The sequence below is a fragment of the Hypomesus nipponensis genome, chromosome 1, assembly GCF_054491055.1.
Source record: "Hypomesus nipponensis isolate SF chromosome 1, ASM5449105v1, whole genome shotgun sequence".
Taxonomy (NCBI): Eukaryota; Metazoa; Chordata; class Actinopteri; order Osmeriformes; family Osmeridae; genus Hypomesus; species Hypomesus nipponensis.
The window spans coordinates 2,037,848-2,052,988 of record NC_140361.1 but is presented as its reverse complement, the minus strand read 5'-3'; the positions used below and the strand labels follow the sequence as shown (position 1 = coordinate 2,052,988).

Here is a 15,141-nt window from a genome sequence, read left to right as displayed (position 1 = left end):
TTTCTACACTTAAGTCCATAAGTCTTGAATGTAAATCACACCCCTCTTTATCCAAGCCTACATCTGTCCAGCATAGGGAGAGCCATCACCTTCTTGAAGCCCAACAAGACCTGCACACCAGACAAGTGATGGAATAGACCCATTTATAGGTATTTTCTGGATTAAACGCCTTTCTATACCACTGTAAACAGTCCTCCGCACGCTGTGTGACCAGGGTCGTTCATCACAGGTTGAACGTGATGCATGTATGCTGCCACAAACGGGACGTGCTTCCCTACATAGACATGCCGTGTAGGAGCTGGTGCAGCGACACAGCTCCTCTAAACTCCTGCAGTTCATCGTGGAGCACACACACTCCAGGTCTTTGGCACGGCACCCTAGTAATCCCGTCAGCTTCTCTCCTTCACATCGATCATCGTCCTCGTCCCGTCCTCGCCGGTAGAATCACGCCACACTTCTGCTAGGTTCATTACAGCGTAGGAAACACAGAACATCAAACTCGGCTACGTCATTTCATTCATCCAGCGACCGAACTCCGCCCAGATGCTGGAAGGTAATGCTGGAAGTTTCCCTCGGAAAGGTAATGCTGGAGGTTTCCCTCTGAAAGGTAATGCTGGAGGTTTCCCTCTGAAAGGTAATGCTGGAGGTTTCCCTCTGAAAGGTAATGCTGGAGGTTTCCCTCTGAAAGGTAATGCTGGAGGTTTCCCTCTGAAATGTAATGCTGGAGGTTTCCCCCTGAAAGGTACTCGCGCTCTACCGTACACAGATACAGGCCGTCACAACACGGCACACACACACACGTCACACAGACACACACACGTCAAAGACACACAGAGGCACAGCTGGAGGGGGGCCAGATGATCTGATGAAGTTCCACCACTTCTTATTTTACTTAGAATTCCCCTGACCTGAGAAAGCTCTGAGTCACTGTCACACAGATGACTACCAGCTCTTATCCCTAGTTCATTATCCCCATCAGTCCTCCTCTTACTGTCCTGCCTTCCCTCCCTTCCCCCTCTCTCCCTCCTGTCTTCTCTATCTCTGAGGACTGGAGTTTAAGATTATCATCCCCATCTCCTCCTCTCCATGTCCTTCATTATTACAGTAAATCAAGTGGGCGTGTTTGCATCAGTATAGTGTTTCTGTCGTGTTACTGCTGGCATGTGAGGATTAGACTTCCTGAAGGCGATCCTTGAGGAAAAACAACCAGTCTCTCACACTTGCTCATCTCATGCATTGTGAGCTGTATCATCTTAAAGATGTGGGTGTGTTGCTCATTGTTACAGTATCCCTCACATAACATTGGCTACATCTAAGATTTAATAAAATAAAAAACTGTTATGGTTTGCCAATGGCGATGGTCTGCCCACTTAAATGTGTATTAGGACACATTGTACATGGAATTCTTATGAGTAGACAAGAGTATCCAGTCAATAGGCAACCCTCTCCAGTCATCACAACTTTAAGAGATTCATTAATCTGTGTTATTAGATTTAGGGACCACAGAGACATGGCAGTAAACAATCGTACAGACATCCTACACACGCATGTTTAGGTCTTATTACCCGTGGCCAAGCACCATAAATACTTGTACGACCATTTCTAGTTACTGGAGAATTTATGGATGTTTCCCTATGAGGACTGTACTTTCAACTGCATTACCACAAGGTCAATTGCTGAAAAGCAGTGTATCGTGTAAAACCTCGAATACAAATCAAATTGCTTTGACGTCAATTAACAACAGTCGCAACCTGTGGCTGGCTGCACGTGCACGCCAAGACCAGTTGCGAACAAACATCGGAGCAGACGCCAACACTCACCCCAAACCGTGAGCATCGCCATCCCGAAGATGGAGAGAGCAACATAGCAACACAACCTCCGGAGGTTATAGGAGGATGCGGGGGCAAACATGCTATTTACATGCGAAGCGAAAACATACGGCAAACATGTCAGTCTACTGCACATGTAGACCAAAGCCGGTTTCCACAAGGCTTTTGATATGTTATAAGAAATGTATTACACTTACCAGTTATTTGTATTTTCTTGATCCTAACGCTGACTCTGCAAGTGGTCTTCAGTGAGACCTCATAACGCGTCTTGGTCCTTTTTTTTCATGAGCTCCTCTTCTCCTGGTCATTCATAAAGGAAAATTACATTTGAATTAAATAGCTATTTAGGCAAACTGACAATATTTTCAGTTTTTTTTGTTTATTTTTTTTATTATTTTGATTTAGTGTATGTCGCTGCTGTACGTTGAGCCTATGTTCGGGAAACCCAAGATGGAGGCTGGCGTGTGCACCTGTCATGCAACATGCGCAGTAGCAAGATGCTGAGGGTCTGACAAGCCTACATGCCCAGCATCATCACCACGGACGGCTTGTCCATTCTCCGACGACAGTACAACCATTACGTAAGCATTTGTAAATAAGTGCTAGCTGGTACAATCTCCTTGCAATTTATGACAGTGCGTATGCAAAACATCTAACAGCCCGCTAAAATATTAAGCGTCACTTGAATGTAAGCAGTTAAATCGCTATAATACTTTCTTTTCTCTTGACGAATAGACTTTGGAGTGGGATGTTAAGCACACTCACTGGGTAATAAAACTGAGTTGTGTCGTAACCCCGAGTCTGAGTACGTACTGTAGTCGGATTGAAGTGAATGCAAATGTTAAAATTAACATGGGCCATGTTGTATCCATTGAATGGTTCTGAAACCTTCGACGTGTGCAGGTCCGTTGGCATGTACAACCAACTGATGGAATAAAACTTGCATTTATGCAGGCAGGTTTTAATCAAGATGTAAACAATAAAAATAGGTCAGGGGGTTAAGTGGCAGACCTAGCATGGACATGAGCTGATTGAGAGAGTGAGAGAGAGGCCAAGAAAGAGAGGGAGAGACGTGGAGATTTACTGACTTCCTCCACATTGTACTGTGGCCTAAGCAGAATCAAAGCTGACTTCCAACATTTTCCAGAAATCCACTCACTCACCAGCAAGGTCAGATGCAAGTCAACAAGCTAGTTGTTTGGTGTATGGCTCATTCCTTTGTGTGTCTACCCAAGAATAATTGCTTGAGAATTGTTTGTCTCACCACTACAAGAAAATAGACGTGGTCCAATTGTTGCTTTTAATCCAGGACTTCAAACCATATAGTTTAGCATTTTCCTTGTAGTATCTCACTGTGTAGAGTTTCAGTCCAGTAAGCATAGCATTATTTTCACACACACATACGTTATTAGATATAAAAATATGAATGTGTAAATCATATGTACTGTAAATTTTTTGATCTATGTATGCACAATAATCTGCACCAGATAAATAATGATTAATACATTCCGATGTCACAATCAAGGCTAAGTCCGATTAGACAGTCAGCTTTTGTCTTTCCCAGACATTGTCCAACACCAGCAGACACGTCACTTCACTGATGGACAGCCAGAAACCATTCCCAAAATACTGTCAGTGTGTTTAAACCAAACTGGTGTAGTATTATTTCTGGCATGTGGGGCTTATTCTGCTTTAAGTAATATAAGGACTTTGTGTTGACAGATTCCTTTGTTTCGAAGGATATTGAGCCCCTTGACAAGAGTTGATGTACTGCTTTGTTATGAATTCGATCTTGTCAAATGATTTGTATACTACATACAGAACAAGAAATGTATACCGTGGTAGTGAAGCTAGAATAAGGGAGAGTTTTCCTGCAAAACACGAGGACACAATGTTACCCTGAAGAAAGGGAAGATCATTTGTCTGAGACGTCTTTATGGTGATGTCCATTTTAACGACACAGACAGAAAGTGTGTGTTCCTAGACGATGACTTATACTCTAGCGTTGGCCTCTCTCCTTGGTCTCTCTCTTTTCTCATTTCTTTTCCTCCTCATCCTCCCCAGCGTGTCTTTCCTGAACATACTGTACAATATGCACTTCATGAATATGAATACAGGCATTCATGCACACATTGAACACACACACACACACACCACCAGATCATATCGATTGGGTTTGGTATAGCAATAGCTTTGGGCACTGGGTCATGGAATGAGATCCCTGTCTCTTGGGGTCTGTATCTTCCCAGTCATGAACACAAAGCTTGGGAAATATGAAACCCAAAGACCTCACATTGGGGGCACCATGCCAAAATAACCTAGCATCCCATCACATCTGACCACTTTACATAATTGCTGGGGTAACCCAAGAACACCCCCTCTCATAGCCTCAGTAGGTATTGCCACGTATTGTATCTCTTAGTCTTAGACATGCAATGTTCCTCTTTGACATCAGTCACCCCCATGCTAATGGCGCCCATTATGGCATCCCCCAAACCCATGTTGACCACTTAGCTGTAGTGTCATGGGGCACCAGTAGGGGTCTCCACACTCAAGGTAAACACCGTTATAAAAAACACGCTGGGGTAGAAGTCGGTCACTTTTACACAAGATTTTATATATTTATTTTTACATTATTTACTTCTAATGAGATGACATATTTGCATCTACAATTATGGAATATAAAACACAGAAACTGGTATAAAACACTCTTTTCTTTTAAACTCTGATAAATTGTATTTTCTTTAACAACACATTTAATAAATATAACAGTTCAGTAGGAGTTGAAGAACTCTTCAAAAGGCTTGAGACTGGAAGGAACACACACACACCAACTAACCCGTACACCATAACCCTCTCTGGAAGGTGCAACTATGTTCTGCACAACATCCACACTGTTTATATGTCTACTTCAGCTTGGCCTAAGTACTAGTATCTTACATTGGCTGTGAGGGATGGATAAATACATGATTTCATTGGCAATGGAGCACTCATTTGTCTCGAGTCTCAAAAAGGTATTTAGAATAATATTGGAATGTAGCCGTGAGTGGGGCAACTATGAAATCCCAATGGTTTACATTTACATCTCAGCCAGTTTAGTGTAAACCTTCTGGGTTCCTTCCATGCTTGCTGTGACCCTGAGGTCTGTCTTGTGACTAACTCCTTCAGTTTATTCCCTTTTTTTTAAATTAAAATTCTCTGTTTCACAAGACCACCATGGATGCAGCAATCAAATGTGCTTAGGGAGACAAAATACCAAGCTTTCACAGACACAACCTCCTTGGGTGAGGACTGTGTGTGTGAAAGAATGAGAGAGAGAGAGAGAGAGAGACAGACAGAGAGACAGAGAGAGAGAGAGAGAGAGAGAGAAAAGAGAAAGTTCAGAGAGAGGGAGGCAGAGAGAGGGAGGGAGAAAGTTCAGAGAGAGAAAGAGAGAGAGTTCAGAAAGAGAGAAAGAGTTCAAAAAGAGAGAGAGAGTTCAGAAAGAGAGAGAAGAGAGAGAGAGTTCAGAAAGAGAGAGAAGAGAGAGAGATTTTCCACAATGTGGAGTGCTGACATCTGCTTCAGGGTTTTGCAGGGCTGGAATGTGATACTCTCCTTTACACAAAGGGACCGGGTCCTTGTAGCAGGCACAAGAGGACCTCTGTGTGCCAGTCTCCATGGGGGCAACACACACCAAACGAGTGTCTCAGACCCCTACGATCTCATCTCAGCCATCAACTTTGATTAAAAACATTAAACCTTCATCCATAACCCTTCCTCTCTCCAGGGTTGTAATTTTTCCGCGACGTTAGACTGGAGTAGATTGCTCCTCCATTGCATCATGTGTCTTCGTTGAATGAGTTCAGTGTGTCTGGAACTCCCCTTTGATTGTTTTGTGGATTCCTCCAACAATAAGATGAGAGTAACCACATTAATCACATTTGATGAGGCAAAGCATGGTGCTCAAGAGAACGGAAATTGATAACAGAAGGGGAAACAGCAACAGCGGTGTCTACTGCTTTGATATGACAAATTGAGAAGTTCTTAAACATTTCCCCTACAGATGGATTGTTCTAACGTTCCAGAGCAGAAGTGCTTCAGGCTAAGATGGGGAGATTAAGGAGTCTTGACACACTGTATACTGTAATATTTACATTGTCGAAAGTGGGACATCTACAGTATTCATCCAGATGATCTTCATTATTTGTAGGACATGCACTTAGTTCACACCTGATCCACTTTCTGCTGTTTTTCTTAGGGCCCAGAGAAAAATGTTCAACATAATTTTGAAAATTATGTTTTTTCTTTTTAAGGGGGAATTTATTGATGGAAATAACATTGTAAAAATCTTTGCAATAAGTGCATACCTGTGGCATGTGTACCCTCTATTAACTATTATTTCCCGCGTTGTCGTCATATCTTTAGTAACATTATTATACATTAAATTGTAAATACAGAGTATTCGTATCGGTCTCATGTGGGAGGATACTTTGGCGACATTCAATCAAATGCTCCAGTGAAAATATTTTCAACTACTGTAGGGTACAAACGTGTGTTAAATGTATAATTATCCATAAACCTACAAGAAGGATCCACCTGTCATGCAAGTTCACTAGTTCAGAAACTCACAAGGGTGACCATAGTTTACCCCGCTCCGGAGATATTTGTGTTGAAAATACACATGGCAAGTTGAAACCTACCCGATGCGAGACGGAGTTACTGAATAGTTAACATCACGGGGAGTTGCCTATGCTAGGAGGTTTGACTTTATGTATAGCACCTGTTGTGTCGTCAGTTGGCCGTCTGCGTTCTCCAGAAATTCAGACCCTGTCGTGTCAGCTTCTACGATAGCTTAGTTCAGTCTCCGCCTATGAGCCAAGACCCAGACAACAGAAGCTTGAGCAGCGATATGTTATCCAATGTAGCCTTAAGACTGTATCGAATTGCGCTGCACGCGGGCATATATGCGCTTATTGTGAGGCTTGTGGAAATGCACTCGGAGCATTTGACTGGAGTTCCTTTGGAATAGTTTACTCCTGCTAGGCTAAGAGCTTGGAAACCGTGAAACGCATACAGCGGCCAACACTCCTTCGTGAAATACATTATTTGTGCATGTGCATGCAATGAATACTGATTGTTACTGGGGCTGAATATGCAATCACACCGGAGTTGGTGATAGGAAAACTTTCTCCAACTTTCCACAAAGCCAACAGGTGCGCACTTGCACTCTAGAAAGAACCCGCCCAACTGCCAGCTTTTTCAGTGGATTTTACGAGTCTTGAGTTTTTATTTTTCATTTTTCAGAGGACTCAGTATTTGAATGAGATTATGTGGATTTTACTCCTTGTTTATCTGCTACAAATGTGTCCAAATAAGAATTGGTGTCCTCCACACTACGCCGGTGCATGGTGATACAAAACGTCCCGTCAACAGTGCTTTGTAATCGCCGTTCAACACTAATCCAAATGATCCTTTCATTATTACTCCTACTTGCATCGCTTCTCCAACAACATGGCTCAGAGGCAGAATCAAGTCACATTAGCAAATTTCAACATCCAAGTTTAAAGGAACAAAACGGTAAGTGCAAGCTATGTTTCATACAAAGTTTTTACAACTTTTTTCCATTGACTAGTTATATTTAAGTAGCCTATATATTTTACAATTCACGCATTGCTTGCATCCAGGATTTAGACGTACTCGTTTTACCAAGCCCATCTTGCTTAAATTTAAACGGCAATGAATGAGAGCGCTTATTTGGTTTAAACAGCATTATCCAGGAAAGGAAGTGGAAATTACCTTTACCTTTCAAGTGTACCCGTGTGTGTTTAAGAGGGAAAACCCTCTAAAATTTCGTGTCCCCCGGGAACGGTTTTCCCTATGATCATAAAAGGCTCCATTCATCCAGTGCTAGTTGCTCCGGGCGATGTAATTTGCTTAGCCTCTGAACTTCACTGATTTGCGCTGTCGAAAAATCAGTTTTGTCAATGATTTGAGTCACATCCATTTAAGGCACATGCCGATGTGGTGCCATAAACCGATAAGTACAAAGAGTCAATCAATTATTTGCAAATAATTTCCTTCCAGCCGGGACAAATTGGCAAATCAATTTGTGTGTTGTTGTAAGGTGTGTGGGCAAGAGAGGGTAGGGGGGAGACGGGGGCGGAGGAGAGAGAAGGTCGGTGAGCGGGGGAGAGATGGAGCTGAGATGGAGCTGTCCATAAGATGCACAGTATGGACAGGACAGTAAAAGGCTATTTACTGTGTAGTTACATTGTTTGCACAAGGTGCGACTGTAACTACAGGCAGCATTATCCAGAAGGAACAACATATAATACCACTATGATTGCACACATTGTGGCACATCTTAACACTACATGTGAATCTACATGGTTCTTTCTTAAATATCACCACATTCACAGTTATCATAACTTTAAATTTACCTTTCCCCTCATACCACCCTGAAACTCAGTATACGAGAATTCCACTTCCTGGTCACCTCATTTCCGCATCCCTCATTGGTGCTCATCTTGGCAAACAAAAACTATTTTGCATATGGGAGGTCAAGGGCAGCCAGCAGTTATCCCCTTCTCCTATGAATGTCCATGATGCTTGTTTAAGATCCGTGTTTCCTACTACTGGATCAGGCGTTGATCACATTTTAAGGAATTTTGAGACACTGACCCTAGAAAGGGCTTGGCTTATTGGATTAGTGCTTGCCTAAACTTGGAAAAAGAATTGTTGAAACATCCACCACCATAGTCAATTAAGGCTCTATTACACTAACCATATCAAATATTGTGTGTTTCATATCAAACACTTAACGTGTTACTCAGGGTGACTAGTGTGTCTAAAGCTGTTTGTGATTGGCTGAGTGAGTGTGATAAAGAGCCGTGTTGCATGCTCTGTAAGACCCGGGTGACCAAAGCCCCGCCCCAATCCTGATGGCTGGAGGCAGACTGGGAGGGTGAACCATCAACCCCCTCTCCCAAAACCTGACCACACGTGAATAAGAAGCAGGCCAAACTAAGGGTAATCTTTAACGGGAGCGTGTGAGCGTTGACTGCAGGTGCCCAGAGACTATTTGATATCGATTTGGCTGGAGGAGGGTAAGGCCTGTCAGGCATGTTTAGCGGTTGTTGCCTGGAGAGTTCTGGTCCCTAGTCTCGTTAGACGTGGCTGAGGATGACTCTGTGTGGTGGCTGCCTTCCTCCTCCCCTAAAGATACTGGCCGTCAGTCTCTTTTGATGTTACCTGGAAGTGGACCTGCACCCACTGAGATACAGTGGCTTCAATTAGACACTGTCGTATTACCGTGATCTCATCTGGGTTGGACATTTAGAACATGAAAAAATACATAATTCTGAGACTTGAGGATTAAATCTGAACAGTTGTCTCATGGCTCTTTTGATATCATTTTTCAGGTCATGTCTAAATGGTACCCATGACCTTCATTGATGTGTTTACCTTCAGAGTTAAGTGAGATGGGTGAACTGCTACAACACTGCGCTCCCAGACACACCCCCCAGAACACCCACACATCATGGCTAGAGCACCTCTAGTCAAAATTCTTCCTTCGAAACCAAGAGTGCAGCCTGCCTGCTTACCATAGATGGTGATCAATTTACAGCCAGCCAGCCCACCCAACAGGAGAGACTGGGGGGGCCAACATTTTAAATAACACAGCTGCAGATATCTACGCGAGACACAGATTACCAAGGGATAATCTGGTGGAGCCTCTTTCAGCACTACTTGAGGAAACCAAGGAACGTGTGAGAGTTGCCAATGATCACAGAGGTTGCCTTTCTGGAATGAAAAGTGAGATTAGGGGATCAAAGAGGGAGGAATGTGATCAATGTGGCTCACAGGCCAATAGTGAGAGGTGCAGCTCTCCTCATATTATATGGGTGTTTTGGGGTAAACTAACAGTCGTTATTTATTCCCTGGGGCATCATGCAGACAGGTCATGCGGCTGAGCGGTTAGGGAATCGGGCTAGTAATCAGAAGGTTGCTGGTTCAATTCCCCGCTGTGTTAAATTATGTTTTGTCCTTGGGCAAGGCACTTCACCCTACATGCCTCGGGGGGAATGTCCCTGTACTTACTGTAAGTTGCTCTGGATAAAAACATCTGCTAAATGACTAAATGTAAATATGCAAGGGACGCAAGTCACTCTACACAAGTTTGGAAAAGGAGGTTGTGCTAATGTTAATGTTAACTGTAATGTTTTACAGTAACGCATTAATGTGGATTTGTATGCATTTAAGTGTTACTGCACACTTTGTGCAAGACTGTCTTGGAATGTGTCTAAACAGCTTGGCAAACTTATCCAAGCATTTTGTAAACAGAGATTTCAAACATTTTAAACATTTCTTAACGTCGTATCACACCCGTGGCAGGCAGAAGTTGTTGTAGTCGGCACAATCCGTTTTTCACTCGGTTAGGAAAGTCAGACCTCAACATTACAGAACTCATCAAGTAATGATTACCTAACTTCAGCTGGCCGGACTCAGCCTGGGAGGGTTATATGGCCACCAGCCTCTGCTGTTGGCAGCTACCAGCTTGGCAGCTGTCTTTCCCATTACCACCGCTGTTGTGTCAAGTGGTTTCCATAGTAGTTAAGTTTATTTTTTAATTTCGAATTACGGTATAGCTGTAAAACTGGTGAAACCGAACCAAGAGAGCTTGGACCATCAAATTATACTTTAATACCGTTCTGATGTTTCTTAAACAAGTTTCCCCTGGGAAAGGTTGTTTTGAGTTAGAAGTTGTACTTTGATACACGTTGGAGAGTGAATACGGCAACTCACAGTTAATCAATGTTGTCACCGTGCAGCGATGACCGATGCTTACTGGACAAAACTGAAGCCTTCAAAAGGCAGCAAGAAACTTTAGACCTGACTGTTCTGAAAGAGGTAACTGGAAACTCCAGAATCCTGCAACTTTTACTGAACATACAGTACCTATACCCTCAACTCTAAACACAGCACGCCTTGTCTGTGTTCCAGCAGCATCCGCCCTCCGCCCCCTCTCGTTCCCAGTCTCTGGTGGGGGACTGTGTATAACAGTGTCTATCCCTCCCCTGTCAGCAGTGTCAACGTGGATCGCTGTATTTGGCAAGCGAGCGTGCCACTGCCTGCCTGCCTGCTGTTTGTCATTTTGGGCAGCGAATGAACATTCTCTCCCCGGAGTAGGCAAGGGGAGTTTCTGGAGAGAACTGGGTCACAGGTTTAAGCTGCACTGGAGGATGAAAGGGCCACAGCCATCGTCTTCACCCACCCCCCCTCCGGCCCTATCAACACGTGTCCCGTTTCTGTTTGTGAGCCTTTTAGCTGTCAGCCTGGGGTCTTCCCTCAAGCAGGTTCCTGAATCAAGGCTGGGCGATACTTTCTTCTGGTCTGGTACTCGGAGCCACGATGACATAACGTTGCCCGGTTGATGAGCACACATTGCAACAACGATTGTTCCATTCTTTCCTTGTCTGCTACGGTGTAAATTACTCAGTTGAGACTACAATCCAGGAGATCATCTGAATGAGCCTTAAACAGAGCTATCTTTCGTGACAAATGACCCAGGAGCAGTATTAAGAGTGAAGCAGCCACTACTACTGAGAACTGGGTCTGGGTTTTGAAAGTCTGGGCCACCCAGTGCCAAGTTTATGTCACACTTTCTCTGGTTCCCATGAGGAGACGAAAATATAAGAGCACATAAATTGGGTCTGATAAACAAGGCGCTGCAAAGGGTCCCAGTGCTAACATTGACATTGACTGAGAGGAGGAGAGAGTCTGCACGACGTTGTCTAGACACGAAGGGTGGAGTTCGTCTGCCCCTGGTCAGGATTACCTGTCAGCACAAATCCACCTGTCATTCATCAAAAGGCTTTTCCTCATAAAGGCATCTCAGAGACGTGTCTCTCAGTCTCCATGCAAGCTGTGGTCTAACTGTCCTTCCATATGCTAGGCTGTGTGATTCACTGTCCTGAAAGTCATTGAGTGGAACTGCAGTTTTTTCAAATAGAAAACTATGGTCACTTATGTTTTCTATTTCGTGCTGAAAAGTGTCAGTGCAGAAGGAGCTAATCTACCTTCAGTAACACTAATCATTAAGAGTAAATTGCTTACTTGATTTACTACAGCCTTCAGATATAGTCATTCTTATTTGTTGTACTATTACCTTCAGAAACGGTAATGCCTATAGTATGTGAAAGTTCTCTGTGGCATTTAAATGTTACTGTTGGCATACGTGAAATGTACATCATTCCTGTGGTGGTTATCCTTAATTCTACTGATATTCGTCAATCCTTTATGAATACGTTTGGATTAACCGTATTTGAGGTATTAGTGAGTTGGCAGAACAGAGCTCTGCTTGCAAACACTAAAGCCGTCCTGAATATTGCCTGTTTTGAAAGCCGACTGAATTCCATTGGACTTAAAATTTTGGCATTGGGTGCATGTGATGAGTTGACCTCAGTTACCATCTCTGGAGGGCATGTCTGCATAGTTTGGCAGATGTCAGCACCCACTGTCAGATAACTATTTCAAAGTGTCCTGTTCTGTCTCTCCCTCTCGGTTCTCAAGCCGTGGGCGTCATCTTGCAGTTGATTGACAAGAAGCTTGACCCCGAACAAGCTCCCAAAAGCAGCAGCACAGGTGTGCCTTCTGGTGAAGAGGAGAAGCTTTCAAAAGGGACGTACCGCAAAGGACAGACAGGCCCGAGTCTGGTTCGAGCTGCTGTGCCAAGATTAAAAAAAATAAAAAAAATTAAAGAAGAAAAAAGACGGAGCCTTTTACAGGCTTCACGCCAATATTTACTGCCAACAGGCCACATGCACAACATAGACTTGTTGTTGACACTGGCCTGCATAGCAGAACTGAGATGAAAGACACTCAGTAAACGTAAGCTGCAGGCCCAGAGCTGAGGCACTAACATCCCAGGTGTTGCAATCGCATGTTCCCTGGTTCCTCCAGACCATTTCCCTGGTGCCCTGTGGGTAGAACTGACACCACAGGCCTGTTTCTGCAGAGCACGTTCAGCTGGGGTGTCTGTCTTGACAGACATGATTAGAAAGCTTGGGTTTAGTTTGAAACATTTAGCTTGACACGTGGGATAGTGTTGGTGTGTCTTGCAATTCACAGATTACCATATCCGATCGGTCTCCTGTGTTGTGTTTAGCTTGTTATCGCAAAAAGAAGTTAAACATAATTTGTTTTAAGACTTCAGTTTGAAAGAACTAAAAAACAAACCTTTTTTATAGGAAGCCTTTTATAGCCTTTTATTCGCAAAAGGGAGTAATGATCGATCAGGCACACTTCAGTGCCAGTGTGTTTAATGCACCTGGCTTTAGCTCAGTTGTTCTTTAAAACAGTGAGTCAAACAGCCTCAACTGTACTCAACCTTGGCTTCATATGCCGTCTGATTCGCTTCCAGTTTCTCTCGTTTAGCGTACACTACAACTCAGATATGTCCGCAGGAATCCAAGCACTGCTGTGTCTTCTTAATGTGTCATTGGATCCGAGTGAGAAAAAACTCCAGAGTCCATTAACTTGAGATGAGAAATATTCCAAGTCTAAAGCTTTTCTTTTCAGTTTTTTTTTTTTTTCCTGGGGAAAAATAAAAAATGCACCTGTCCCGGTAATTACTGCTTCAGTGATTCAGTTAGCTGTCCCCGAATAGCTGGGTCATGCAGATTTGCACATGCTGGGCTTTTATATACGACGGTATGCCACTGGCCCAGGACGGCTGTAACCCAATCACACACACAATTTGGAGAATGCTTTGCTTTTCCCAAAGCACAAATAGGTTTCCTGAACTCTAGCCTCGCTGGACACTAAGCACCCACACCAGCCCGGGCCCCACGGGAGGGTATCCATTACCAGGACCGAGATGGAATGAAAATACACATTAGCTGTGAGCTCCCATCACTGCCTTTAATGATCACAGCCTTATGGAGGGAGATCCATGTGTATGGCAGCGCGCACCATGGGAGTAGCTTAGTGGTTAGAGCATTTTATTTTGAATTGTGAGGTTTATAGGTTCCAATCCCCCCTACCCCACTTACTGTCCTCTGTCCCTGTACTTACTGTAGGTCGCTCTGGATAAGAGCATCTGCTAAATGACTACATGGAAATGTACCCCCGCTAAATGAATACATTACATACAATTTCATGTTTCATGTCTACGAAAGTTTCTTTTGACGACATTATATTGATTTTAGAGGGACGGTGGGTGTGTCCCTAAGATGGGGTATTTCCCAGTAGTGCCTATCTGATCATGACACTGGAAATGCAATGCAGATGCTGAACAGACGAACTCTGAGGCAGTGTGAGGCACAACAGACTCTTGTGTCTTATGTAACAGTAGCTTAGCGTCGCAAACACTTTAACACTGATATCGCCAAAACAAAATTACCTAGAGACAAAGACATGCAAGGCAGGGTTGTATTATGTCACTATGGAGCCTGGAGGTGGGCCAAATATATCAACCAATCTCTGTCTCACTCATTGGTGGGCGACAGGTCAGTCATCTGCGAAGGTGTTTTTTTTCTTTTTTTTTTTTTTCCCTGAGACAAACATCTGCTCAGCTGTTTCTCATTATCACATATGGATGACAGCATTAAAATAGCCTGGGTGCCCCACTGGCTAATGAGATTTAATTGACAAAAACTATCTATCATGTTGCCCCCCCGCTTGTCAAACTCCCATCTTTCATTTTCCGGCTCGACGGCCAAAGTTTGTTATACATGTTGTCTCGCTTCACACCTGTTGACAGCCCTCATGCAAGATTTAGAGTGTGTCATCGAGTTGACTTGCATCTGGCTCAGATCATTGTACCCGACAGACTCTGTCATGTTTCTTTTTAATTGGAGATCCTTGATATCTCTGATGTAGCGTGTTGCTCAGAAGAGGGAGGGGGAAATCAGTATGCAACATTTTCTGGAACGATGGAACGCTGGAAGGAGTTCTGAAACAAAATTCCGCTTTAACATTTGAAGCAGGTGATAAATATCATGTAATGGCCTTGCACAAGAAACGGAACTAGAGAGGGTAAAGGAGAGCGGTATGTGTTGTCACACTTTACAAAACTTACCCCGCTCTCCCCTACAATTTCTGGGGAAATTGTGAGGTGCGATTGTGTCTGTTGCAGCTGGGGCAGTTTTATTGTTTTGTTTTGTTTGTTTTTTATTTATTTTTTTGTTGTTTTCTGTATCACCTCCAAATCTATTTAACTAATATCAAACATCCAAATATTTGGAGACAAAAATCCATTGATTCATTATGCGATCGATCATTAGAAAGGGGGAGGGAGTGGGGGAATATCGCACCTTTTTAACAACCT

At 43.5% G+C, this 15,141-nt stretch overlaps 2 protein-coding genes across 2 annotated transcripts in view; one reads left to right on the top strand and one right to left on the bottom strand.

Annotated features, from left to right (window-relative positions):
- The window catches only part of glrbb (glycine receptor, beta b), a 68,723-nt gene that overhangs the window by 15,656 nt on the left and 37,926 nt on the right, over positions 1 to 15,141 (bottom strand). Inside the window, exon 2 of the mRNA XM_084697247.1 lies at positions 2,027 to 2,129. The gene's annotated coding sequence lies outside the window, so the exon portion shown is untranslated. The remainder of the gene's footprint in view (positions 1 to 2,026; positions 2,130 to 15,141) is intronic.
- pdgfc (platelet derived growth factor c) overlaps positions 6,631 to 15,141 on the top strand; it is a 30,707-nt gene continuing 22,196 nt past the window's right edge. The window contains exon 1 of the mRNA XM_084697237.1: positions 6,631 to 7,388. Within this exon, the coding sequence (XP_084553363.1) occupies positions 7,217 to 7,388 (172 nt within the window). The 5' untranslated portion in view covers positions 6,631 to 7,216. The remainder of the gene's footprint in view (positions 7,389 to 15,141) is intronic.